The sequence below is a fragment of the Hypomesus nipponensis genome, chromosome 20 (genome assembly GCF_054491055.1).
Source record: "Hypomesus nipponensis isolate SF chromosome 20, ASM5449105v1, whole genome shotgun sequence".
NCBI lineage: Eukaryota > Metazoa > Chordata > Actinopteri > Osmeriformes > Osmeridae > Hypomesus > Hypomesus nipponensis.
In genome coordinates this window covers 4885919-4909191 of record NC_140380.1, presented here as the reverse complement: position 1 = coordinate 4909191, position 23273 = coordinate 4885919, and the positions used below count along the sequence as shown (strand labels likewise).

The following is a 23273-nucleotide window of genomic DNA, read 5'->3' as shown; positions in this document are numbered from 1 at the left end:
CTCCATCTTGAAGCTGAGAGCTAGAAATGTTTACCAGGGTTGCTACATTATGAGAAACAAAAACACTTAAATTGGCCATCGCTAGCAAAAATTGCTTCTTATTTGCATAAAGTTGAGAAAATATCAACTCAAATTGCGTCGCAACCCACAACGCAAGCGATACGGCTGGCTCCATTTAAAATGAATGGAAAACATGTTGTCGCGTTGCCGCAGTGTGAACGCACTGTACTGGACGCGAGCGACGTGACATTTTAGCTGAGCTTTTTGTCGAACATCCTGTTTCTATTTATTTTTAGTCGCTTGCGTTGAAAGCTCTGTAGCACAAGAAGTCATGGTAATGTGGTTTGTGTACATGACGTGACAAAAGTGAATTTGACGGCAGCTGTGCTTCGTTTTGCTACTATATTCAGACCTAGCCCTGGTAAATTGTGTGACAGGTTGGTTACCAATTGAAAAACGAATCTTGGAACTTTGATTTAAATAAGGGGAGTGCCGAGATTTTACTGTCGCTGTTTGGCTTCTTAAAGTGCTGTAGAATTCTGTTTTTCTAAATCATGTCGCATAGCTTTACAGTGAGCTACACTGGCTTAAAACTACAGATTTATTTATAATGATAATTTTGACCAAGTAATCGTTTACTAGTAATATAATGACATAATAAATCATAAAACTTTAATTTATGTGAGGAATGTTTATTATTTTAACCATTGAAAACCGATAAGACCGCTGTCGTCCAACAGAGGCTAATTATGCTAACACTTCAGTCAACAAACGAAAATTGACTACTGTTTTCTCTAATAATATCAGCATACATTGTATTGTACATAAAATCTCACAATTGTGTTATTTATCACAATCTTAAATGAGCAAAAAGTTCAGTTTTGCATTTGTTGATGCGTGGAACTCTCCATTGTGATTACATTGAGAGTAAAATGTTTGTCCCAGTGCCATCAACATTTCTATGGCTCTGTTTTGCCCTCCCTACTATTTAATTGTATTAATTGGGTTTAGTTAAATGAGGCTATGACAAAAATGTCTTTGCTCCCACATTACCCACAATTGAGTTCTGATGACCTTACTAAGACTGGTCGGGCTTGAAAAGCATCAAACCCTGCAGTCTGATATTCCATTGTTTTATTAGGTCTTTTTTTTCTTTTTAAACAGTCACTGTTGACTGGACAATCTTCTTAGATTGAGGAAAACTGATCAACTGCATCGTCATTCAATCGAGTAACAGCCATAGACTCACTACTGGTCACCTGCGAAACGGTCCCTTGTGTACACGTAAACATCATTCATGATGTCCCACACTATCAATATGCTTGCATTTGTCATACTGCACAGATCAAGGCTGTCAACAACTCTAAGTTAAATATAAGTGTCTTATTCTCAGTGTAGGATGTCACAGTGATGTTTATCTACACAAGAGGAAAACAGTTACATTTGCAGATGAGCAGTTGTCCCTGGGTGCTATTCAGGTGTTTGAGAATGTGGGTGATTAGTTGCCTCAGTAGCTAAGAAAAAGGTCAACAGTGAATGTCTTAATTTTAAAGACTTGTCATAGAACAAAGTAGCCTGGCTGCCAGCCCAACTTCTCCCCGCCCACAAAAAAATTTGGTCGGGAAGTTGGGTCTGGAGGGGCTTGTATTGGGAAACAACTACAGAAAAACAGAATCTGGGCGTACCAATGAAATTGCCAGGGCAGGCTTTATACGATGATGGACAGATGATCAACAGTAACGTAATCCCCCACGTCACAAAAGAGCGCTTAAGTTGAATTCGTTTTGAACAAACAACATATTACGTTGCTCTGATTGGTTGTAGGTCTATCCAATTGAGCGAAGAGGCATTTGTTTTCCAGGCTCGTTTGAAACACGCCCCGTAGTCAAAGCCCAACGGAGAGTTGTCAGACTAATATTCTGACTAGAATTATGAGTATGACAACGTCAGGCTAAGAACAAAGTATAAAAACAACAGACTGGTCCTTGCGAAATACTGATTGGAAAGCACAAGTAGTCTAATATCTGTGTATCTGTGTAAGCATTCAAAATAAATAAGCATAAAATAATAAATAAGCATTCAACTTTGTCAGCTCTCCTACTCTTCCCTCTACGGCTATGTGATGGCCTACTAGCCTTTTCTGTGAACGACTTTTACTTGAAATCAGCTATGCAACTGTCAGATTTACGCTCATGGGGACAAGGGTGATGGTTGCAATATTGGAACCATTGTATGATGTGCAATTCAGCTTTAGATTTTCTTGCTTTCGAACAGTGTTACCAATTTAGCAACTTTTCACCTCAACCGAGCGACAACAAATTTCATCTAGCGACAAAAATGGCGACTTTCTGCTACTTTGAAGATCTCATTTTTGAGCACCAGCAAAATAACTAACTGTACTTCTATTCTGGCCTAGAAAGTCCAGTAGAAAGTCAGATTTTTACTCATAAATGCAAAAATGTATAAATAATTGTATTCACTGTTGTTGTCCATGTACTGTGAAACCTGTGTATTACATCATCAGTCAATTTCAACTGGGGTAAACATAGCCAGTAAAGTTTCATATTCCTGTGCTTACAATATGAAATACAAAAACATGGAACTACATTATAGCACTGCAACACTGTACAAGTATATAAATGCAAAATAACACAGTACGTCCTAACTTAGAGGCAGTGGATCTTCTTGGGGTGGTAGAAGACCTTTGACAGTGTTGCGATGATCCGATGAAGGAGAGGTCTTTTCGTGGCTTTCTTTTCCTGTTTGACTTCATTGGTTGAAGCCTTTGCTGCATTTAAACAGAGAACTAGTTGCACTGACTTCTTGCACTGTCGGATTCCACTGTATTGTACTTGCTTTTTAGTTGGTGGTCAACTGGCACTCCCCTACTGTAACTAACGTTTAAACTAGCTAATTTTAACTAAACAATTAATTACAAAAATCTACAATTAATTACACTAAAACACTAATAGATAAAACGAGTGATTAAAGTTAATGTTTACACAATTATTCAACTACACTATTCGAAGCTACACAAAAATTAAAAAACCTATACTAGCAATATCTAAACAACTATCAAAAACAATTAGTCTTGTGACCCCACCCCCTAACTGCCATCTTGTGATCAAATCAAGTAAATACAGTTACAAGCACATTCACTTAATTGACTATAATACACAGTAATGCTGTAGGATTTTTTCATTGAGAACTGCGCTTTAAGTTACACTCACTCTTCCGCAGAGGCTTCACTGAGGCATTGTTGGCCGTCCAAGGTCTCCAACTGCACCAAGTTGGTGTCTCCCACCTCGAGAAGACATGCTATAATGACAACCTCAGTACCTTTTCATTCTGACTACTGTTAGGTTTATTTACCAGTACTTTTTTGTCCAGTCTGGATCCATTGTGCGTCAAGGTCTCCCACGCTCCGTCTCGTCTTTCTTCCAACACCTCCATGCCTGGGAGGACTTTGAAGCGCTTGGTCCCCTTCTTGGTCATCCTCCGGTAGGCCTCCTGTTTCTCCTGGGCCTTCTCCACGTTGAGTCGGACCTTGACCGTCCAAGAGAAAGGAATGCAGCCAAGCTTTAAATTCTCTAGTGTTGTATAACTTTGTGTCTGTGAGGCATTGTTATTACGTTAACAATTACTTAGCATCACTCAGATGGAGATACACATTGGTGTTACAAAAACTGAGTGCACCTTGTGGTGAAAGCGATCTGTGATCTGGAATTACATGATAATACAGAACATGCAAGTTAGTGTTTTTTTTTCTTTCTATTGCAAATATAGCGATATTTAAGAATAAAATATCAAAAGTTGACATACCTCGGTTGACAGCAGCTCCCGACCATACATCAGTCAGTGGTGTGATTACCTGGTGGAAGCCTGAATACTGGTGTTAAGTGCAAGCAAGATTACCTTCAGGTTATCCTCCCACCGTTCTTGATGCCCATCCAGAGTCTTCCCGATGGCCCTCTTCAGCGTCTGGGTTGTCTTCTCATCCAGTCCGTTGGTCTGGGGATGGTAGGCGGATGTAATACGATGCTTTGCCCCCCACTTCTCGAACAAGATCTGGTTAACCTAAATAGTTAAATTAGTTTGGTTTATGTGTGTAGTATATCCACAACACTTAATAAATCTAATGTTTTATTTAGCATCTACTTGACCTTGTTCCAGAACTCTCTGCCTTGGTCCATAGGATTGCCAACTTCCTCAACCCCAAATGAGGGACACTTTCTACCAGGTGCGCGCGCGCATGCCAATATCTGACCAACAATAACGGAAATAGCAAGCTTTTGTTAGCCATACAATAAACCTACTCATTTCAGCGTAATTTTGGAAACCACTACTGTACTCGCTTGGATGTATTGTTCATAGTAATAGTCTAGACAATTATTACAAGTTTCTCATTTGACACACGATAACGCTCACCTCATCAGTGGCCAGTTCACACACTGTCACCAACAAGCAACAACCGTGTCCCATAGCAACGTTTGCGTGAGTTTCGACGTGTTTATAGTAGCCTATTATTGGCCGACAAGGCTGTGATTGGAATACGGGACTGGAGCTGTTCCTGACGGGACAAATCAAAATCACCCATAATTCGGGATGTCCCGGACAATTTGGGACGGTTGGCAACCCTAGTCGGGATGACCTCTGGTGCGCCATGGGTGTGGAAGATGTCCATCAGGGCCTGGGATGTTGCCACGGCAGTCTTGTCCTAGCAGTACATGGAACACAAGAAAATACATGGAGCTATTATAGCTGTTATATTAAAACGTTTGAATTTTCAAGAAGAAAATTGAGATACCTGTGTCTACTAAATGCACAGATGTAACTCACCTGGATGGGAATGGCCTCCACCCACTTGGTGAAGAAATCAGTCGCTTTGAGGCAGTAGCGATTCCCATTCCTGGATGCCTTGAACGATCAGATGAGGTCTACACGTGGAATTCAGTCAAATACATGTTTTGGCGTTAACTAATAGTGGGAAACTGTTTCATTTAAATGTAGAATGAGTAGAACTCACCAATATTGTACCAAGGTGAAACAGTCTTGATGCTTTTCAACTCCAGTGCCTCTGTCTTCACCTTCTCAAACTTCTGGCAAGGCACACATGTGCGGATCTTGAAACAAACGATCAAGAGGAAGTTGAGATAATGTGTGCTCCTTAGCAGTGTGTCAACAACAATATTGCTACAGTTTGTAATTGATATAGATTTTTTCCGAAGTGGACCTCGGTCAGCACTGCCTCCCCTTTCCTCGTCAGACATGATGACCCTCCTTGGTGGCTGACCATCCTTGGCCCTCAAATACATGCAACCATCTAGAATATAAACAATTGTCTTAAACAAGTCTTAAAATATTTAAGGTACATTAAAGGAAAACAAGTAGTAGTAGTAATTATTTATGGTTAACAAATCTTACCCTCGAGCATGAATTTATCGGATGATCTCCGGAGGGAGCGCTTGTGGCCAGAGAGGCATCCTCCTTTTACTTCCCTGCTGAGAGATAATTAAAAATGTCACTGAAGGATGACATATTTAAGTACTTAAATTTAAAAAAATTAAGTATTAATTAATGTCTGTCTAAATGTCTGTCTATTTGTTTTGTAACTAGGTCCTATCTGTATTTCTCATATTATTCTGTAAGACTATCTAAAGCTTACTGACTAGCTAGAAAGTTTAAACTAAATCTTGATACTTCAAAATCAATCAATTAAACAGCTAATATTACAATATAAACAATCGAAATTACAAAATGTTATAGTACTGATAATGTTATTCTGTTAACTACTGTAAAGCTAGCTAACTTGCCAGTTTGAAAAGTGTAAGTTGGTGCTTTGATATAAATCAACTATTTACTTAATAAAAACAATATACAATACAACTATGACTAAGAACTAAATGTAAAGGAATGATTTTAAGGTTATCTGGTGTAGATTGTCTCCGGGTGGATGTCTTGATCTGGCCTTGATGCATCAGCAGATAAATGACAGCTCGAGCCGATGACAGTCCAAAACTGTGTGGGCCTGGTGGGCCCAAAGGCTACATAAAACACACTTGACCTACACTTCTTTGGGTCTTCAATTTCTAAGTGGTTCCATGCAGACAACACCGAAATCTTCTTGTTTTTGCTTTTCTCACTCCCCAAGATTTTCAGATGTTTTTCCCTTTTCCACGCTTCTCCTCTTCCAATGCTAGCTTCACTGGTGTATCAGTGAGGATTTCTAGTGCCTATTCTTCCTACTCCTACCCGTCTCTTTGGTTGTAACACTTTCAAAACACGTGTTACAACCATTCCCACCACTGTCACCCATCATTAGCTAGCTGTATTAGCTTGGTGCTTTGAAATTAGCAGGAGATTGATACACCATTCTTTCCTAGAGAAACTACAGTTTGACCTGATATAACTCATAAAATGTTCTACAACGATTGAAGTACTACACAAAATGATCTTTAATTTTTTTTTACTTTCTTACCTCAGAATCACATTTTCTGCTGTAGCTTCAGGAGAGATAACAACACAGACTGGAAAATCTCCATGTGGGATGGTAAAGGAAGCCTGAGGAAACAGGTCTCACCACTTTCGCAAGCCACGTAATCTGTGCTAACCCAACAGCAAACATAGCTAGTTCAAACAAACAACAGTAAAATACTTACTACTACTAATACTATTCTGAGCATTTGGGGCGTTTTCAATTATTTATCTGTGAAACCATGTATACATCCAAACCGGTAAAGTACCAGAAGAGGGAAAATCTGAACATTGACTTCTGCTGTGTACCTCAAAGTGAAATGTCCGAAGTTTAATTCCACAGTCAGCTTCCACCACTTTCCAAAGGATGAAACGGTCAGAAAATTATGGATACGCAATGTTAGACGTACAAATTTATTAATTAAGAGGACCTTGACAGTGTGTAGACATTTCGTCTCCACAGATGTCATTGACGGTGGTTGACAACATTTAAAAGGGGGTGCCCATGTTGTTTGCCTGGAACAGCTACTCCCTACTGGCAGCCAGATCAAGCGTATGGGAGAGAGCACAACGGCCAGAGGATGAAGGATGATGTGCTGCATCAGTGACTAGTCCATGACTATGCAGCCGAAACCAGAACCATCAGCCCTAGATATGGCATGTGAAAAAATAGAGGCGCAACAGCAGGTAATTAGCCCAGGTGCCAGCCGAATTTAGCCCCGCCCACAAAAAGATTTGGTCGGGAACTTCGGTCTGGGGTCACTCTGTTGGGGAAAAACTATGGCCAAACAAGAGCTGTTCGTACCAATCAAATTGTCAGGTAAGGCTTTATACGATGATGGACAGATGATCAACAGTGACGTAATCAACCACGCCACCAAATAGCGCTTGGGTTGAATTTGTTTTCAACAAACATGGCTGCCGCTGGAAAGCTGAGATCTGTAGATTCTGCCACTGAGTCTGTTTAACCGAATTAATTAATCGACCGAATTGGCTAAACAAGGCACGTACATTTAGCTTATAGTTATATAATCTAGCTAGTTCATGTTGTTTTTCCAAATTTCACAGAAATCTGCCAAAAACGGCCGCCAAGCCGGACACGTAATTCTTTGCTCAAATAACTTACATCACTCCCACAAACAAATTCTTCGTAAGTAAAAAGTTTAGACTTGTAATCGACAATATTGACAACACTTATTAAGAAACTTGTCTTTACTCATAATATCGTCTCCAATTTCAATTCGAAGCTGTAAATCTAACACAGAAGGCAATCTCCCATGGTCTCCGCTCTGGCTCCGGCTCGGGAAACAATGGCTCCCGTTGCTGACGGTACATTTATTTCCCCCTCCCAGTAACCCATAACCAATGACATGTAGGCTACTTTGAGCTTAAGTTATCATGAGTATCTGGCAGTTTTCAGAAATAAAATCGCCAATTGGACGGCAAAGATATTGACGCAGGAACCATGGGCATTTTAATGCCCATATTTGAATGGTCCGGCAGGAAAGGGTTTAAAGGAAAGGCCCACTATGAATATTAAAATAGCCGAAACATGTGGACTGTATCATACTTACATGTATGACCTTTGCAGCAAAAAAAAAAACGTGTGAAAATCAGTTTGGTATTCAGTGCGGTATGATTAATTAAATGCGCTGACTGCTCATTGCCCCAACCAAACAGTTTACACTGAGTGGAGCGATCGGACCTTTCCAAGATGGCGGCCCCACGTCTAGTAGCCAGACGTGCCAGTAGGCAATAGCGTTCGATGCGGCGTCTATTCTTTATTATGTCTATGCCTGGAAGTATCATTTTAACTCAGTTTGGGTGACGTGGCAAACATTCTATGCCTATACCTTTTACACTTGTTTATCAACCTGCAGTGACTGCAGCGTTCAGCCGCTCCTGTCTCGCCATTCATTGCGCGATTTTCAGAGCGACTGAAACCCCGTCCCACTGACAATTACATGCCTGCGCACATTTAAATTTGCGTTGGTCAGCATAGTCGCTGCCAAGTCTGGGAAACTCAAATGCTCAGTAGCCTACTCAGAGAAACATTTACTGTAGGGCTATAGCCCAAAAACATATCCTAAAAAAGGTGTAGGTATAAAACATATAAAAATGTGTGGTGGAAGGCCTATCTGTTGCCCCTTTGTAATGTGTTATTTGACTAGATTTCATTGGAAACTGTAATAATTCAATAGTTCATCATTTATTTACACCCACAGTAAAATCCCCCACCAAATCTCCAGATTGTTCACACTGTACGCAAATTTGGCATCAGTTAGACGAGACTTCCATCTAGTTGCACCAGTTGTCTGCAGTATTATTCAGAAACTGCACATTTCTGTCCATACATGCTAGCCTAAATCTGGCCTGGTTGAGATGATTTAACTTGGCTGTTTGTTCCTATCGACACTTTCCTCCTCACATAATTCCGGACATTTAATGAAACACAATAAACATACAATGTGAAATTACCTTCTAAAAAAATCGAGCAGTCCTAAATAGCTGACTTGTAATCCACCACATTGATATTTGATAACATATTTTGAGAGGAACAGCAATTTCACAATTGTCTTTGTTTTCTTGACAAGAAGTCTGACTATAGTTTGAAAACGCACATTGCGAATAATAACAGATAGTTTTCAGAATACCGATGTTCGAATAGTTTAGAATGACGGAGAGAAAAAAGTTGTAATCCACATAAGAGGGCCTCAAAACAATGTTAAGTATTTTATTCACCATACATGCCTTGATAAAAAATAAACATATTCTTTATATACAAGTGATGTGCATGGAAATTACATAGGCCTATTCAATATTAAATGCACTAAAGAAACATTTTTTTCAATTATTTTGGGTTACAGATATGGATAAATGAATAAAAGATAGAGTGAATTGTAATTTAAAATAAAATACATCTTTAACCAGAAACTAGACTTTTCTTTCAGCAAAAAGTGGGATTATTTAATTATCAATATGTGTAACAACACACACACATTGATATCTCAGCTATGGAAGTCAGAATACATAAAGACAACAGTCATGTGCCTTACAAAAATACCCTGCCATAAAATAAACGCTTTCAATGCAACAACTTTATACAGCAAAATTACATCTTTACCTTATTGTACAACTCCAAGTCCTAATTATACTGCATTGCAAGAAGTGATACCTGTAATACCCAACACACATTGCTTTCATTTGCACTCATCTTTGTGTTGGTACCTCCACCTAAGGTTAAGCTTTTGGACAGAAAAAAGGCATGTGACTGAGAGAAATCTCTGTGATACCATACAGAGGTTGGAGGGATATTTATTCTTTTATAGAGATTAAGACTTCTAGACATTGAAGTTGTTCTTGTTGAGACCTACTTTTGATCTGTCAGCAATGGAGTTGATTCTCTATGTTGTTCACCTCCAAGCTACCCCTGTCCATCCCCCTGGCCATCCCCCTGGCCATCCCCCTGTCCATCCCCCTGTCCATCCCCTTGTCCATCCCCTTGTCCATCCCCCTGTCCATTCCCCTGTCCATCCCCCTGTCCTGCTACAGGCTGTAGCTGTCCAGGTAACAATCCTCCTTCAGCTGAGCAGGATTTAGCTTTCTCCTCTTCCTGCTCAGCTGTAGCCCTTTCTTGTCTAGCTTTCTCCTCTTCCTGCTCATCTGTAGCCTCTTCCTGTCTACCATTAAGCTCTTCCTGCTCAGCTTTAGCCTCTTCATGCTCAGCCCTAGCCTCTCCCTGTCTAGCTTTAGCCTCTTCCTGTCTAGCTTTAGCCTCTTCCTGTCTAGCTTTAGCTTCTTCCTGTCTAACTTCAAGGTTTTCTTCTGTCTGTCTCTGTCCGGTAGTAGAAGTAGTAGCTAAAGCATCTTTTGGACCAGCTTTTGTTCTTTCCTGTGTAGTTTTAGTATTTTCCTGTATAGATTTATCTTCTTCCTGTATAGCTTCAAGGTCTTCTTCTGTCTGTCTCGGTCCAGTAAAAGGAGTAGTAACTCTTGCTTTCGCCTTTTCCTGTTTAGCTTTAGCCTCTTCCAGTCTAACTTTAGCCTCTTCCTGTCTAGCTTTAGCCTCTTCCTGTTTAGCTTTAGCTTCTTCCTGTCTTGCTTTAACCTCTCCCTGTTTAACTGTAGGGCCTTCTTCTGTCTGTTCCTGTACAGTACTAAGGGTATTAGCTATATTGTGAGGACATCTAATATCAGCTTCTACTTTTGTCTTTATGTTGTCATATTTACACTTCTGTTCGGTCTCGTCACGTATTTCACCCTCAAGATGTTCATCATATTCCTCGCATCTGCATGTCGCCATTACCCATATTATCACAAGGATTCCAATGATACCTAACCCTATAGCCTGTAAAGGAAATTAATGTTGCTTAGTTAGTGTTATCATTGCAATCAATCATCCCCATCTCTCTCTCTATAAATATATCATGGTAGCCTATATCTTGTCAAATATAAATTGGTTCACTTACACGAGATATGTTTACATTAAGATGGAAATTCAAAATGTCTTCCTGTGACCAGTTTTCTTTGTCTTTGCAGGCCAGTGGGTCTTCTCTAGTGGCATTGCCGAATTTTAATTGTAGACACACGTACCAGTCACCATCAATTAATGCTGAAATAATCCACAGACTAGCTGCGGAGACTGACTTCCCCAACAGAACTAATGTTTTACAATCAAGCCTCATTAAGCATTTGTTCTTGGTGCACCATCCACACATTCTCATGCGTTCTGGGTCTATCAGCCACACGAAAAAGAACATTGTAACTGCAGGAACTGCCATGTAGATGCTGCAGTACATCTCATCGTAATATTGTTGGCAAGGACATGTGAAGTCAAGTTCAAAAATATACTGGAAAATAAGGAAGAAGCCAAGGATGCCAAAAGCACTTCCTGCTGTCTTTACCAGTCTTGTTAAGAGTTCCGTCGGCATTTTCATGTGGTCCACCATGTTTATCTGAGATGAAGCCCCTCAAAGTCAAGAAGGAGGATGTGGAGATCTGGTACATCTGAGTTGCTGCTCGTTCATATCAGGGTTTTATATAAAGGTGGAGCCACTTGATGATTTTTGTACAAAAAGAAGAAGTCAATTGGCCTCAAACCAGTTTCAATATCAAATGACTCAGCTCATGTATTGTCTGTATGGTAGACCAGAGTGTGCCGTCTACAGGGTAGACTGTAGAGTATGTACTACAGCCTTTTTAAAATATGATCTATTCAGAAAAATCTATTTTCCAACTGTTTAAAAGTTGACCAAAGTAGTGGTGGAGATAAAACAAGTTTTAGCCCACTGCTTCAAAACAATATTAGGTATTTTATTTGCCATAAATACTTTATATTGGGTTAGGAATTGGTACAAATAACTGTGTCTTCAAATCCAAGTGATAAGCATTTAAAAAATGTAATGCAAAAATAATAATCCTATTACCCAATACCCAATTCTTTTGGGTTAAATATATGGATTCATGAAGATGTGTAATTTAAATGGAAATACATCTTCATACAGAAACAAAACTTTAATTTAATTAAATGTAAGCAACAACTTTTGTCAGCTATGGAAGTCATAATACCTTATACATAATGCAACAGTCATGTGCCTTTCAAGAAAACCCTGCTATAACATAAACCCTTTCCATGGCACAGTTTTACACAGAAAAATGTAAAATAATTTAGGCAACTGCAACAATAAATTATACTGCATTACAAAGAATAAATGTGACACCCAAAACACATTGCTGAAACTTGCATTTGCCCTGTGTTGGCACCTCCACCTGAGGTTAGGCTTGTGGACAGAAAAGGGGAAAGAAACCAGTCATGTGACTTTTGAGAAATCTCTGTGATACTATACATGGGAGAGATGATAGTAGAAGTCCTTTTTTTCTTTTTTGGGGGGGGATGAGTGTTCTTTTTGATGAAGACATGAAAGCTATTCTGGTTGAACCCTATCTTTGTGATTCTGTTGTAGGTTGTTCACCCGCGAGCTCCCCCTGTTCATCCCCCTGTCCTGCTTCAGGCAGCTGTTCAGGTAACTGTCCTCCCTCAGGACAAAGCCTCGAGCCTCCGTGAATGATCTTTGAGAACTCTGACCTGCTTTCAAAGACCAAGCTAATGGCCTGTCTACAAGGCCGTTATCTTGCCCACTCTTTTATATCATGAAGAGGCTTAGACTACCTACAGTAGGCGTATAAGAGGATTGCAGTCCCACCACCACAGATGCCTGTGAGAGATCCTGCGTATCATTTGGAAAGAGAAGCGCACTAACATCAGTGTTCTTGAGGAAGCCAACATCGACAGCATTGCCACCACCATCACTAAACACTGGCTGAGACGGACAGGCCATGAAATATAACTGCCTTACAAACGCCTCCCAAAACAGGTCATCTACTCAGAGCTAAATACTGTCCAACAAGCTCCTGGTGGTCAGAAAACGTGTTTCAAGGACTATATCAGGATCAACTGCAAAACATTCCACACAAACAGCTGTAACTGGGAAGACTTGGCTCAAAACAAACTTGCATGGAGAAAGCATGAATATGAAGGAGGCACACTCCACGAAGACAATCTTGAACAGGTTGTCAGACTGAAGCAGCAGCAACGAAAAGAAGATCTCCCACCAAAACGGATCTCCTATCTCTCCCCTATCTCACTCCCAGCGCCTCACATCAGTGACGACACTGCAAGAAAGGTTGTGGTTCAGCATTGGCCTCCAGTCTTGAAGTTCCACAAAAAGGACCACCCTGGAGGACCATCATAATTGACTCCGAGTGATCGCCGATGAACTTTAGCCTTTGCCTATCCAGCTGTCAGGGTTTGAGGGGTGACCTAGTGGTCACTGTGTGCCATGGCTGCGCTCTTTCTATCAGCAGCTTTTTCCTTCTCACCACCTGTTCCCTGTTTGCACTGATTACACCCCTTATAAATACCCTCTGTTTTCCCTCCTTCTTTGCCGAAGAGTTTTGTTATGCTTGAGACCTGTTCTAGACCCTGCAACATGCTTTTTCCCCAGCCACGTTGAGCCGCTGCCGTACCCCTCCCTGGACACTGGATTGCCTTCCCGATCTCGGACCCTGCCGTTCCTGACCACGTTTTTCGCATCATCCCTTTTTAGTTTCCTTCTACGGCTTGTTTTCTGTTTTGGTACCAGAGCTTTGCTTGTGAGTTTTCAGTTCTCCTTTAATACATTTTCCGTTCCGTACCCCGTTCCTCCTTGCAACCAGCCGTGACACCAGCTACAGCATCAGCAATTACATATTCATTCAATTTCCATTTTACAATCTACCAGAATCTAGGCCGGAAATTCCAAATATCTTTCTGCCAATGACTTTACTTCTGTTAAGCCAATTAATTCTGTTAGAATCCACGGACTGCTGAGACTGACTTCCCCAACAGAACTTGTTTTCACACCTTGTTAAACGTTTGTTCTGGGTGCACTGTTCACATATTCTCATGCGTTCAGGGTTTATCAGCCACATGAAAAAAACAACATTGTAACATTGCTAGGATACAATCTCCACACCCTTGCTTCCCTGTTACTGTACTTGCCAACTTTCTCAGTAACTTAAAATAAATTTACAAACAAAGTGGTTTCAGTTAGCATATTTAAATGTGACTTTATCACATACTGCGTATGTCTGGTCCGTTCATGTCTAAATACGTATGTGGGGTTTGACATGAATTATACAAATTATGGTTTTAAAGTAAACACAAGAGGAATATAATTGTTTTATTCTCCAGCAAACATCTCTACTACAGAGTATACAGTATTTAAGAAACCCTTACTGCCCATCACAACATCCTGTATGAAACTCCTAGCTGCTGTTCACATCTTTATATTCACAAATAAACAATAAGCACTGTTACAACCAGACAGGCAAACACAGTAATGACACAGGTGGATTCCTTAACCAGTGCAGTGCTGGATTAGGGTTAACATCTGAACTACTGTGAACTCTGCATTTTAACAGGTAACTATACAACCATGCTCATATGTTAAACAGCTCATGGCTTTTGTTGTATGTAGCATTTTGTTTTTATTCTTCAGATCTTTAAAATAAGGTATGTAAAAATAGGTATGAAAAAGCAAAAGTCAAATAATCTGGCCCAAAAAGTGCAAAGGATCTATGGGCAGGTGTCCTCAAAACAGATCAAATCTAATCAGGGGTTAACAAGCTTAGTCAGGGAATAAAAAGCTTAGTCAGGGATTAACAAACGTTTAGGGTGCAGTGTTGAGTTCCTTTATAGATTGACTGAAGTTCTCGACGGCGGGTCCTGATCTGCAGAGACCTCTGGTGGTCAGAGAAAGTGCCGGAAGAAGAACGAAGAAACACATAGAAACGCAGAACAGCATGTTGAATTGAGCTGATGAGTGAACAACATGTTTACAGCACACAACACACTATTCACCATGGTAACAACAAGGTCTTCATTGTAAAAAAACAAAAACCTTAGTTTCATCCTGTTACACTGACAGTCTACAATTTACTGCACACTATCCACTTATATGTACAAATCAGTATCATTAGGCACTTGTTCAAACAGTAGACAGCCCTCAATACATCACCCTTGTTCTGGTCACAAACAAACTGGGGGTAGCTGAGTAGTACAGCTTGGGCATAGCTTGGGTGTAGCCAGGGCATAGGCTAATCCAGGTTGAATACCTCAAATACATCTATATCCTATATTGATCCTAGAGAGCGAGAACGAGGAACATGTGACTGGTTCCCCTTGTTAAAGTTTACGTAAATAAATAAATAAAACATGTAACAAGAAACAAGAAAATAAAAATACTTTGAATAAATAAATATATTATCTTTTTAAATAAGATATAATAACCCAAACAATGGCTGAGAAGTTCCGTGCAGAGCAGAGGCAAGATGGTGTCACTCAGATGGAAGAGTGTCACCTAGTGTAGATTTCTAGCTCCATGGAGGGAGTCGTTGAAGGTAGGACAAGGGAGGACGGGGTAGAGGTTAAGGAGGGTGTGGTTAAGGTTAAGACTAGAGACAGTGGGGTTGAGGTTAGGGAGTGTGTAGTTAAGGTAAGGACTTGAGAGGATGGGGTTGAGGTTTGGAAGGATGCGTGCATGCGTGCATGCATGGGGTTAAGGTTAAGGAAGGTGGAATTATGGTTACTAGCAGGGAGAGTGGGGTTAAGGACGGTGGAGTTGAGGTTACAACCAGGGAGGGTGTGGTTGAGGTTAGGGAGGGTGTGGGTTAGGGTTAGGTCCACCTAAGAACCACCGTAGCTTTAACTGAATCTCAGGACCATAGGTGTTTGCATACCGCTAAGGTTTTCACTACTAGTCCCATGATGCCCTAGTTGTGAACCAGGAAGTGGAGAGAAGAGACAGAGAGCCCGACCAGGGCGTTCTCACAGTCTATGCCAGCGTTGGTCAGAGCGGGGAGGGGAGGGGGGCGGCAGGAGACGGACAGGGGCTTCAGGAGGGTCTTCCATGGGCAGGACCAGACGTGTTCCTCTGATGACCAGTTCATGCCCCACCCCCAGCCCCTCCTCCAATCCCTCGTCGAGGCCCCCGGAGGAGGGGAGTTTGCGGAGTGTGCTGGTGCGCCCGCTGGCGTCGGTGCTGACGGTGACGTCGGCGTAAATGGAGCCCTGCTCCTCGATCAGCTCGGCGTCGTCCTCGTGCAGACGGCCGTCGTTCTGAAACACAGCGTGTCAGGGTGTGGAACACTGCAGCCAGGGTGTGACAGGGGGGCACGAGGGACTCAGAGTGTGTGCGTGCGTGTGTGTCTCTGAACCTGTGTACGTGGGTTGGTTTGAGCACGCTGTGTGTGTTTTCTCACCTGCTCGGCTTCTGTGTGTGTGCGCGTGTGCGCGTGTGTGTTCCCACTTGTTAGGCTTATGCAGGTGTGTGTTCTCATCTGTTCGGCTTGTGTGTGTGTGTGTTCTCACCTCGTAGGCCTGTGTACTGGTGAGGCAGTGTGCCAGGGGTCCACAGCAGGCCGGCAGGACGGCAGTGAGGGGGGGGCCACTGTGGGTCAGCAGAGGCTTTAGGTAGCTGGGGGGGGCGGAGGGGTCAAGGACTGTTAGGACTGCCGACTATCTAACCCCAACCCTACGCTGTTTTTCTCGCTCTTTGTGGTTGTGGCTCTATGGCGCCATCTGGTGGCCATTTCTGACACTTGTACTGGGACCTGACACCTTTTTAACCAAAAATGAAAATAAGCCGGTGAGCTTTGGAGGAGTAGCCAGTGAAGGATACTTGTGGTCGAAGTTGTACCAGATCCTGAAGGGCCAGGCACTCTCATGTTTGGTGCTGCTGTGCTGAGTGTCATCCAGGACAGTCACCTGAAGCACACACACACATGTCAGGACACACACACAGTACAGACACACACACAGTACAGACACACACAACAGCACAGACACACAGAATTCTTCTTAAAGGACCTTCTTAAAAAGGTAGAGATCACAGTGTTTCCCCGACCATTATAATAGCACCCCCCCCCCCAAACGGCACCCCCCCGCCCCCTCTGGAAGTTAATTGTGTTCATCTTTCTTTCTTTTTTTTTATATATATAGTGCCAGATCACAAAATAAGTAATTTATGGTCCCCTTTGCTATAAAACAGTTCATAGCTTGCTCTTTTATTAAACAAACTAAATGGCCTTATGTTATTTATCTTATTTACACAAAGGTATGTCATTTCTATCATTAAAAGAAACCCACACAAGCTGTAAACCAAGGGGAAACAATGGATCACATGGTTACTCACAGAGCTGTCTTGATCCGAGTTGACGCCCACTCTAGGAGCAAACAGAAAAACAGACTTCAGTCAATGGTTCACCAGACCTGCTAGCCTTGGTTAACCTAGGTTAGGATTAGCATGGCTAAGGGTTACAGGGGCTTAGGGTTAGCATGGCTAGGGGTTACAGGGGCTTAGGGTTAGCATGGCTGGGGGCTACAGGGCCTTAGGGTTAGCATGGCTTGGGGCTACAGGAGCTTAGGGTTAGCATGGCTTGGGGCTACAGGGGCTTAGGGTTAGAATGGCTATGGGTTACAGGAGCTTAGGGTTAGCATGGCTTGGGGCTACAGGGGCTTAGGGTTAGAATGGCTATGGGTTACAGGGGCTTGGGGTTAGCATGGCTAGGGGCTACAGGGGCTTAGGGTTAGAATGGCTATGGGTTACAGGGGCTTGGGGTTAGCATGGCTAGGGGCTACAGGGGCTTAGGGTTAGAATGGCTATGGGTTACAGGGGCTTTTGGTTAGCATGGCTAGGGGTTATGCTCACCGGATGCTCATGAAGGAAAGCATGGGGGTGGTGCCTCCTCCACACAGCCACACGGTGAAGAACACGATGAGCAGGGTGGTGGAAAACATCATCCGACGCGCGTAGCTGGCCGTGTCACGGATGGAGAGGGCAAAGGTCATGGCCCCGCGCAGACCTGGTGGGGGAGAAGAACAGGAGATCAGGAGGCGGGGAGAGGAGAGGAAGGGAGAAGAGGGGACAGGAGATCAGGAGGGCGGGGAGAGGAGGAAGAGATCAGGAGAGCAAATGAGGACTGCAAGAGAGAGAGTAGAGAATCAGGAGAAGACAGTAGAGATCAGAAAAAAGAAGAGTACATAAGTGAGAACAGAAAGAGAGGAGGAGAGAGAAGATAGAATAACAAAGGAGAGGGCATCGGGAGAAGAGGACAGACGAGGAGAACATATCAAAAGAAGAGAGGACGGGGGGGTGGAGGATAGGAGACGAGGAACAGAGTGAAACAATCTACCTGCAAACATCATGACATGCTGGAAGTTGCAGCTGATCTTGTTCTTACGCCCGAGGTTGAGCAGGAAGGACAGGGGGTAGATGTTGGCTGCCCTCCCCAGGAATACTGCTATCTGGAGGGAAGGATCAAGGACTACAACCAGTGCAGGGAAGTCTGGAGGGTCAGGGGGTGGGGAGGTAAACCTGGAGGGTCAGGGGTAGGGAGGTATACCTGATAAGTTAGGGGGTAGGGGGGTGTACCTGGAGGGTCAGGGGGTGGGGAGGTATACCTGGAGGGTTAGGGGGTGGGGAGGTATACCTGATAAGTTAGGGGGTAGGGGGGTGTACCTGGAGGGTCAGGGGGTAGGGAGGTATACCTGGAGGGTTAGGGGGTGGGGAGGTATACCTGATAAGTTAGGGGGTAGGGGGGTGTACCTGGAGGGTCAGGGGGTAGGGAGGTATACCTGGAGGGTTAGGGGGTGGGGAGGTATACCTGATAAGTTAGGGGGTAGGGGGGTGTACCTGGAGGGTTAGGGGTTAGGGAGGTGTACCAGACATTACATTATTGCTATAAAAGCAAACAGAGAAGCAGGGAGCTGAATATGAAAGCATCATATGTGTCAAGGATACGAAGGCTCCGATGATGAACATGGGGTTGAAGACGTGAGACTGGAAGGAGAAGAGCGTCAGACCCATGTAGGAGAAGATGAAGTTCTCCGCCAGGAAGTTGAGCACCTCAAACAGCTGGAGGAGGAACCACACACACCGACATGTTCCGCTTAGGTTGGCACCTACGCACGCGCTCGTGTGCGCTTCCACTCGCGTGTATGTGGGTGAGCATTTGTTTCAATGGGTGTTTTGTACGCATGTGCGTATTTGTATGCGTGTGCGTGTTCAACCTGTTTAGTTCTTTCCTGGGACTCGGGGGAGAGGTTGTTGTAGGTGTAGTGAGCCTGGGTGATCCCACAGAAGAGCACAGACACCACCCCTGGAGCAACACACACACGTACACACACAAAGTTAAACTTACAGACGAAGAAGTGAAATACAGTCAGAGGCAGATGCGGACGGTGTGTGAATACTGCATGTATATTTCTCTGTGTGTCTATACACATATATCTGTGTGTAAGCTCAGTAGGTGTATACGAGTGTGTGTGTGTGTTACCGGTGAAGCCGCAGGCCTCAGCCAGCAGGAAGGTGCTCCAGGACATGAGGAAGAAGAGGGCCGTCTCCAAAAGGGGGAAGTCTCTCAGCTTGGTGAACTTGGTCACGTGACCAGGAGGTTAAGGGCTCACAGCACTGAAGTTAGGAGGCTGCTCATACGATTCAATAACTTTGCATAACATTTAGAACATAATCTCATTGGGTTTGTTTTTCATATACACTACTGTGCAAAAGTCTTAGGCACAAATAAAAAAAACGTTTTTGAAATTAAGTCAGAAGACAAAAGAATACATGTTTAGGACCATTTTCATGTGAAAAATCTTGTGTACCTGTATATCTTGCACAGTACTGTATATAGCTAGCTACTGTATAACTGACAGACTGCTATGTAGCTAGATAGTGTGTAACTGTGACACACAGCATATCCAAGTAGCTGATATTTAAAGAATAACAGATTTTTGACTCTGCAAAAGACTTATATCAATATCAGCTCAACGACCTGCAGAAGTTACTATTTATCCAAGTTGGAGGTTCTGAAGGTTGGGTAGGGCCAGACCTCGATGATCATTTGTATTTATTTATATATTTAAATAGCGCCCTGCTTCAAATATATAAAATGTCCCAGTGCTAGGATTGACTTTTAGAACTGGGCCGCTGGCTACGGGCCTGTCCGAGCGTTGCCATGGGTGACAGGATATGAGTGCAGTCATGACCCCAGTGGCCACTCCCAGAGCCAAGGACCCGCTAAAGACGACCAAAAACACACCAAAGGACTTGCCCATGGCAGATGCCTGGAAGCTGTGGGTGTTGTCCCCGGTGGGCTGGTAGGCCCCGATAGACCTGGGGAGGAACAACATGATCTCAATCACCACAGTGGACGGCTCTACGGCTGTCAAACAGCTGCCATATTGGCGAGTGCAAACTAGGACCCATAGGCATCCAGAATACCATTCAAAGTCTGTGTAATGTTTAGCCCGTAGTCCAACATGGCAGCCATTTGATCACTTACCGAAGCCTTTAAATACCAAGACTTCCGCCAGTAAATCTATGGTAATACATAAGCATGCACACGCGCGCACACACACACTATAGCACGCTAAATCAGACGGCATACTAAATCAGAGACTATGTCACACTAAATCAGTGTCTACGGCACACTAAAGCAGAATATAGCACACCAGAGAGCATTTACAGGTCAAATACTGTCACTTGAGGTGGAGTTCAGTGAGGCCAATAGCAGTGCTCGGTGTATTTGACCTGGTTCAGAGAGGCAGGAGGGAGGAGGGGGGTAAAGCTGGAGGGGGAGGGGCTAAACCTGCCACTACAACCATGTCCCACCGCGGGGGCGGGCCTTGCTCCTGGCCCCCGCCCTGGCCCCGCCTCTCCTGCTCGCGCTGCTTCTCATAGCGCAGCAGCACGCTGCAACACCATCCAGGGAAGAGTCAGTTAGTTCAAGTTGGCTTCAGGCTTCCAGCCAGCTAACTAGGGGTTAGTTGGAGTTAGCGTAAGGTTGTCACCTAGCTAACTACGGGTTATAGTCATTTAGAGTTAGCGTCAGGTTGACAGAAAGGTGAGAAGGGGTTAGGGTTCGTTTGAGTCTGATTGTCAGCCAGGGGAACACTGTGCATCACAGATACTCACTGACTGGAAAAACAGATTGTTTTGTGTGTGTGTGTGTGTGTGAGAGAGAGAGACAGAGAGAAAGAGAGGGAGAGAGAGAGAGAGAGAGAGAGAGAGAGAGAGAGAGACTTACGAGGAAAGGATGATAGCCACAGCGTCATTGAGGACACTCTCTCCAAACAGAAGGGCGTACAGGTCCACATCCACCCTTAGCTCGTTGAAAATGGCCAGCACTGTGACTGGGAGTACACACACACACTCAACACTGATTGATTGCTACACTCCACTGAGCGCATATAGAACAACAGAACTGAGGAGAGCAGAGCAGATCAAAAGAGAGCCGAACGACATGTAGCAGAGCGGATGAATGTGCTACCTGGGTCTGTGGCAGACACGATGGCACCAAAGAAGAGGCAGTCAGTGAAGAAGAAGTCTCCTCCCAGCTGTCCGACGGCCTTCATGAACGACACACAGCCATACATCAGGAGCCTGGAGACAGAGACCACACACACACACACGTGACATGCTGTAACAGGCACGCCGCACACATTACACAGCTGTCACATACACGTCACCTTCCACATATATCACTCAGAGAACTCACCCGATGACGAAGCATGATATGACTGTGCCCATGAAGGCATAGGTCAGGATGGAGCCAATGTTCCGGAAGAAGTGCCTCTGATTATGAACACATCACACACATGCTATAAACACAATCTAAACACATTACAATATAAAATAAGCCAACCTTAGGTATTACTGATGTTAGTCTGAATGTACATTGAGGATGCTCCTGCGGGAATCGCGTGACTTACCCTTTTCAAACTATAGCCAGCATGGAAGATGATTGGAGGCAACAAGATATTGAAAAACACTTCCGGGTCAAATGTCAGCTGAAAAGACAAAATTCAGTGTAATTGCTGACATGTTGAGCACAGAAGAGATGGGAGGGGGGGGAGCAGGAAAAATGTGGACCATCCCAAGATGGTCAGGTCAGAACTCATACCTTCCTCAGCATCTCATCATCCTGGACTTGGTGACCATTACCCCTGCTGACCTCTCCCTTTAAGGTGTACTCGTAGAAGCGTCCGCTGGCGTTCACCAGCAGAGTCGCAGGGCTGGCGTTCACGCTGCAGCTCATAGTCACGTTGTTCAGGTTTTGGGGTACGTGCACTCCGAAGCGGAGAATGACCCCAGCCAGCAAACCTACGGGTACAGAGCACGGTTGGACCACTTTCAATACAGCCGTGTGGAACCACCCCACTATCCATACAGCCGTGTGGAACCACCCCACTATCCATACAGAACTGTGAGACAACACCACAATCCAGAGAGGGTTAGGAGTTATGGACGACCCCGCGCAACGCAAGGTCCTCTACCCGACCATGCATGTATAACAGCTTAGTTATAAAGTGCAATGGCCAACTAGATGACGGTTAGCTGTCACCTCCAGGGTTGAATTACGCTCGCAAATGCATAAACAGCTAAGTTGACTAGCTAGATACTTGTCTATCACGCAACGCTGGAGCTAAAGCAATGAACTAACGAAAGCTAAGGCGCGTTGCCTCACCATATATCATGGCCAGTCCCGTTTCATGTAAAAACCTGAATCGACGGTGTTTGAACAACCATATAGTTAAAATGGTCAGAGTTAAGAGCATTATGTATATAAGTAGATAGGCACTGTCTTGTCTATGGCTTTCTTCAGCCATTCTTTCAGTAGCGACATTGTCCATGGCAGTGTTCTCTCCTTGGCTTCCTACGAGAAGAAATGTAAATAGACAGGGTAAAATAAGCAGAGTCTTCGACGGCTTTAGAGCAAAATGTTTTGCTGATGATCCCATTATGTATGTCTGTTAAACCATTACTACTGTAACTGCAATATTAACAGGCAGTGAGGGTAGTTGAAATGATTATCTTGCTGGCTAGCTTTTGACAGGTACGTTTCAACTTCCGTCACTGTCACCATCACAACATTGATACTTCCTGTTTGGTTTCTTCACAATAAAAGTGTCGTTATTTAGGTCCCAAAACCTGTAGTATCCCAGAAAAGCATTTGTGTCCCACAACATATATAATGCATACTGACAATACTGCATACGTGGATGTTTGAAGGACGGTAATGCTATGACAGTGTTATTTTGGGAAAACGAACGAACCCCAGAAAAAGAGCAGCTTGCCCACTCTTGCTGACACATGCTTTGACAGGAGATTTCCAGATAAAACCGTGTCTGTCAAAATGATATGAAAAACAATAACATGGGATTTATTTTCACATTTCATTTGATACCTTCTAAAAAA

General features: G+C 43.4%; 2 protein-coding genes across 3 annotated transcripts; both read right to left on the bottom strand.

Annotated features, from left to right (window-relative positions):
- Nucleotides 1-208: 208 nt before the first annotated feature.
- On the bottom strand, nt 209-8142 carry LOC146245982 (uncharacterized). 2 transcript variants are annotated; one of them, XM_084683949.1, is made up of 11 exons: nt 6479-8142; nt 5425-6028; nt 5234-5323; nt 5027-5123; nt 4840-4937; nt 4429-4717; nt 4164-4262; nt 3916-4077; nt 3379-3546; nt 3231-3304; nt 209-2788 (listed from the first exon to the last, which is right to left on the bottom strand). In XM_084683949.1, exons 6-11 carry the CDS (start codon nt 4663-4665, stop codon nt 2770-2772), a joined length of 759 nt encoding a protein of 252 aa, XP_084540075.1. In that variant the 5' UTR covers nt 4666-4717; nt 4840-4937; nt 5027-5123; nt 5234-5323; nt 5425-6028; nt 6479-8142; the 3' UTR covers nt 209-2769. The 2 variants fall into 2 exon arrangements, with proteins under 2 accessions (XP_084540075.1, XP_084540076.1); XM_084683950.1 differs by having other exon boundaries at nt 4164-4717; nt 5425-8142.
- Nucleotides 8143-14182: 6040 nt separating this feature from the next.
- On the bottom strand, nt 14183-22947 carry LOC146245981 (sodium/hydrogen exchanger 6-like). Its single transcript, XM_084683838.1, has 16 exons — nt 22543-22947; nt 21979-22178; nt 21788-21865; nt 21574-21650; nt 21346-21458; nt 21103-21208; nt 20048-20189; nt 19351-19456; nt 19085-19173; nt 18816-18929; nt 18208-18319; nt 17724-17877; nt 17208-17238; nt 16695-16780; nt 16385-16490; nt 14183-16132 (listed from the first exon to the last, which is right to left on the bottom strand). The coding sequence occupies exons 1-16, from the start codon at nt 22814-22816 to the stop codon at nt 15842-15844; spliced, it is 2079 nt and encodes a 692-aa protein (XP_084539964.1). The 5' UTR covers nt 22817-22947; the 3' UTR covers nt 14183-15841.
- Between the last annotated feature and the right edge of the window lie 326 nt (nt 22948-23273).

Bases quoted from the DNA above. Each gene is read 5' to 3' on its own strand.
- LOC146245982 (XM_084683949.1), bottom strand. From the start codon at position 4,665: ATGGCGCACCAGAGGTCATCCCGACTAGGGTTGCCAACCGTCCCAAAT. The intron at 4,263-4,428 runs GTGAGCGTTATC...ATTGTTGGTCAG, and splicing joins GTGAACTGGCCACTGATGAG to ATATTGGCATGCGCGCGCGC. The intron at 4,078-4,163 runs GTCAAGTAGATG...TTAACTATTTAG, and splicing joins GCAGAGAGTTCTGGAACAAG to GTTAACCAGATCTTGTTCGA.
- LOC146245981 (XM_084683838.1), bottom strand. From the start codon at position 22,816: ATGGGATCATCAGCAAAACATTTTGCTCTAAAGCCGTCGAAGACTCTG. The intron at 17,239-17,723 runs GTGAGCATAACC...GTTTGCTCCTAG, and splicing joins CTTTCCTTCATGAGCATCCG to AGTGGGCGTCAACTCGGATC. The intron at 16,781-17,207 runs GTGAGTAACCAT...TGTGTGCTTCAG, and splicing joins ACTCGGATCAAGACAGCTCT to GTGACTGTCCTGGATGACAC.